The 4,038-nt window shown below is 48.6% G+C and overlaps 1 protein-coding gene across 1 annotated transcript in view; it reads left to right on the top strand.

Annotated features, from left to right (window-relative positions):
- The first annotated feature begins 2,970 nt into the window (after positions 1-2,970).
- Positions 2,971-4,038, top strand: part of LOC145314780 (protein eyes shut-like) — a 31,439-nt gene continuing 30,371 nt past the window's right edge. The window contains exon 1 of the mRNA XM_080154858.1: positions 2,971-3,122. Within this exon, the coding sequence (XP_080010984.1) occupies positions 2,971-3,122 (152 nt within the window). The remainder of the gene's footprint in view (positions 3,123-4,038) is intronic.

The raw sequence follows: 4,038 nt of genomic DNA, 5'->3' as shown, positions 1-4,038 counted from the left end.
GCGTATCAGAGACCTCTAGTATGTCAGGCTTGACCAGCTCCCCAGCCACTGGGAGGCCAGCGTCCAGCAGGAGGGGCACCTCCCCTTCATTTACTACCAATACTCGAAACACAGTGGCGGAGCCAGGCCTGTGGGCATACAGGCCTTCTGGGATGACAAGATCCTCCCCAAACCTCTGTTCTGGGGCAGCTAGTTGGATGGCATCCTTGGTGCGATGGCCTACTAGCTCAACAGGGACTGCCATGACCCCACGGCCAGGCAGGACCACCCGCTTGGCTGTGCGGAGCTGGGGTGGCTGGCCATCAGTTGGAGTGACAGCGCTTAGCCTATACGTGGCTGGTGCGGGGTCAGCTTTGGCTCCGGGGCCCACCGGCCGCGACTTGACGGGCTCGGCTTCTGGAGGGGCTGACGTGTCGGAGCCAGGGGTGGCTCCGAGGGCGTCCGGCCACGACTTGACGGGCTCGGTACTGGGAGAGGCCGAGGTGCTGGGTCCAGCCTTGGCTCCGTGGGCGTCCGGCCGCGACTTGACGGGCTCGGCGCCGGGAGAGGCTGAGGTGCTGGGTCCAGCCTTGGCTCCGTGGGCGTCCGGCCGCGACTTGACGGGCTCGGCGCCGGGAGAGGCTGATGCCTGGGAGTTGAGTGTGGCTCCGGGTGCCGCAGACCGCGACTTGACGGGTCTGGGCTCAGGCTGGGCTGGCTGACTGGCCGGGGGCCCCAGGTAGAGGGGGCCAGGTGGACACGGCTGGCCGTTGATAAAAGTGTCGGCGGAGAAGATGGGCTCTGGAGGGCTGGCAATCTCAGGGAATGTTGTTGGCAGGCTCTCCCTCGGCACCTTGGGCACTGGAGGCAACCCCATGGCTAGCAGGTTGGCCCCCTTGTGTGCGTTGAGCTCAGTGTCCACCCAGTGCGTGCCTTTCTCAACCACACGCGGCTGCTCTGGCAGGGGGCCTGGCAGAGGCCCCTCATAACTTAGCTCTCTCTCGGCTGTCTCCCGGTCAATGGGGACGCCACGGAGTGGGATAAACTCCCCACGCACCCACAAGCAAGGTGGTTGCATGTCGAAACAGAGCCTAGTTCCGAACTCCTTGAGAAAATACCCTCCTAGGTTCAGAGGGTGTGAGAGGTTCCGGACCACAGTCACGTGGTATAGATGGAGTATAAGGGTGTGTGAGACTGCCATATATAACTCTTTTAATTTTCCTATTACCTGGAGGGGCTGGCCTTCCTCGTTAGCAGTCAGGATTTGGGTGTTGTCCGGAATTAACATGCGTTGCACGCCCATCGCGTGCATGAGGTGTTCAGAAATTACAGCAGACCCTGGTACACGGTTGCCAGAATCGATCATGGCATCAACCTGTACATGCTGGGCAGGGTCAGGAGTAGGAAACCTCACCCTGACATGGCAGGGGAAGTGGAGGTCCTGCCCTTGAGACAAGGGGGCCTCTCGTTCGGCTGGGGTTGGCAGAAACTTCGGTGGTGGCCGAACCGCAGCTATGGTGGTATCGCTTACCATGGTGGCTTAGACTGTAGCTTCGAATCACTAGAGCTTATTAATTATCACTGGGTCAACAATTTTATATTTATTTTTATCACTTGGTTGACATTTATACACACTTATGTGTTGTTATCACTAGGAGCTCTAGGTGTGATTCTGGAAGCACTGGCAGCAGGGAATGTCCGTCCTGCAAGGTTCAGAGGGGTGACGGCGGTAGGGAATGACCCGTCCTACAGCGCCGCTGGTTCGAATCCCGAAAATGGCGGCAGGGAATGGCCCGTCCTGCAGCGCCTCGGGTTCGAATCCTGGAAGGCAGCGGCAGGGAATGTCCCGTCCTGCCGTGCCTGTGGCTCAAAATCTGCTATCCGTCGCAGTGGTAGGGCTTACTTGTGTGCTGAAGCTTCGCAGCCACACATTGCCTTCTTAGGGAGACCAGCACCCAGCTGTCTGTCTCGTAGGTTTGGCCTGGGTGTCCTGGGGCTTGTCCCAGCTACACTTGCCAATTTAGACTCAGTTCTGTAGCCGTCTGAGCTAAATTATCCGATTGCCGTGGCTGCGCATCTAGCGCTACTCCTACACGGCACGGAAAAAGCGTCTTAACTGGCACTTTTAGCAGGCTAAATCTGCTTGCCGTAGGCCAGAGGCCCACATATTGCGTTCAAAATGATGGAAATTCGACCTAAAAAGGCCGTCTCACGGGTCAGTTGGCTTCTCAGTTGGCGGCTGATTGTCCCCTTACTTGCCAAAGGGTCCAATCAGAGGTAGAATAGGCTAGTTTCTGTAAGGCTCGATTGAAACACGCTGACACCAAGTTCTGGTAAGCCGAGCGTTCTCGGCCCACAGGGTAACGAGTTCGAGTTCAACGAGCCCTAGCCTTTAATTATTCTACCAAAACAAACAAGCAGGATTCAATCATACAGAAATTATATATTTAAACTGAATAATATTTACAAGCAATGTTTACTATATATATACAACAGATTATAACAATGGTTAGGTTTGAAGGGGGTGTGGGACGCTAGGGCTTAGCTCCCGGCGGTAGACAGGCTGTGGGGGCAGCGGTGGTAAAAGGGGAGGCAGCGCCTCCCGGTTATATAAGCGCGTGAGGGACGCGTGATAGTTGCATGTTTGAGTCCCCTCCCCACATTTAGGCAGGCCAGTTTGACCGCTGGGTTGCGGGGTCAACAGCGGTCATGAGATAGATGGTGATATAATAAGATTAGTGCAGGGGGTTTGTTATCATAAGTCACAGCGAAGCAACTCTGTAAACTGCCTGTCCGTCTGGGTGTCGTATTACCACAATATCACTACTTATAAAGTTCCTAGGTAACTAAACATATATAGAAATTTTATCAGGTTTACCCAATCCAAACTTTGAATAAATTACCTAATTTAACTTATATGATGTTTGGACCTTTTAATCTATTAAAAAATATCTATAACAAAAAAACAAAAGGGTAGACCGCATTTAAAACATGTTGTGGACAGTGATGTTAGTGTTGCTGTTCTTGAGTCCCGGCATAGTGAGCCCCCACGAGGAGCTAGAGGAGGGGGACCTACCCTGTATACACGCACCCTGTGAACATGGCGTCTGTGTTAACCAAGAAAATACGGACCTTGGATACAGGTATGAGATAAAAGAGACAGATAAACACTAATTCTAAAAGAGCAACGCTACTAGAAGGGTTCAGAAAAAAATCAACATTGATTTGGACATTTTTGTAGATTTTAAACGTTTATTTGAAATATAACAATGGTAAAATAGATTTTATTATTTAATTAAAAAATTTTAATTCAAATATCTCAAAAAATATGTATTGCTAGACCTAACCCAATATTATTATAAATCAACTTTGTTCCAAGGCTGTTGTTAAAGTCTAACTAGGGATCATCTGTAATACAGTCATATTTGGCTTTTAGAATAAGTGCAAATTTGACCACTATATTTTTAGAGGTTTTCCTTATGGTAGAAAAATACAATTTTTTTTATTTTTGTCTATTTTTTTGCACGGACACTAAAAACGTTTTGTGAAATAATTCAACTTTCCCCCCCTTTCTGAATAACAATATTCTTTTTAAAAATATTGTATACAAAACGTAAACTTGTTGTAGTCAAAATAGTTGGGAGGCTGAGATTTTTTTCTGCTTAAAAAGTTGTCTAATATTACTAAATTTTTATTAAACACTCCCGCTGTTTGTCGGGAATAGAAGGTCGGCCAAAACTGCATCATAATAATGATATTTAAAGAGTCACTGACGACTTTGGGAAATGCAGTGCTTTAATAACATGCGGCGCAACTATTATTAGGACTTCTAGACAAATATCATTTTATCAAAAAAGGGCGTTTACTTTTCAAGGGACCATGTCCATTTAAACCTGTAATTGATCAAGGAACAACATGTAGAACTTTTGTATGAAATCACATAAGTTTACCCAGGTTAATCCACCTTTCAATAATTTAAAATAGTTATTTCTTTTAAAGAGATGGCAGCTGTTTTCATCCTCACAACTATAAAAAAAAAGGGGGAAATAGTAAATTTGT

Source organism: Acartia tonsa, chromosome 3 (genome assembly GCF_053477335.1).
Source record: "Acartia tonsa isolate MP-2025a chromosome 3, ASM5347733v1, whole genome shotgun sequence".
NCBI classification, from domain to species: Eukaryota; Metazoa; Arthropoda; class Copepoda; order Calanoida; family Acartiidae; genus Acartia; species Acartia tonsa.
This window is presented reverse-complemented; position numbering and strand designations above follow the sequence as displayed.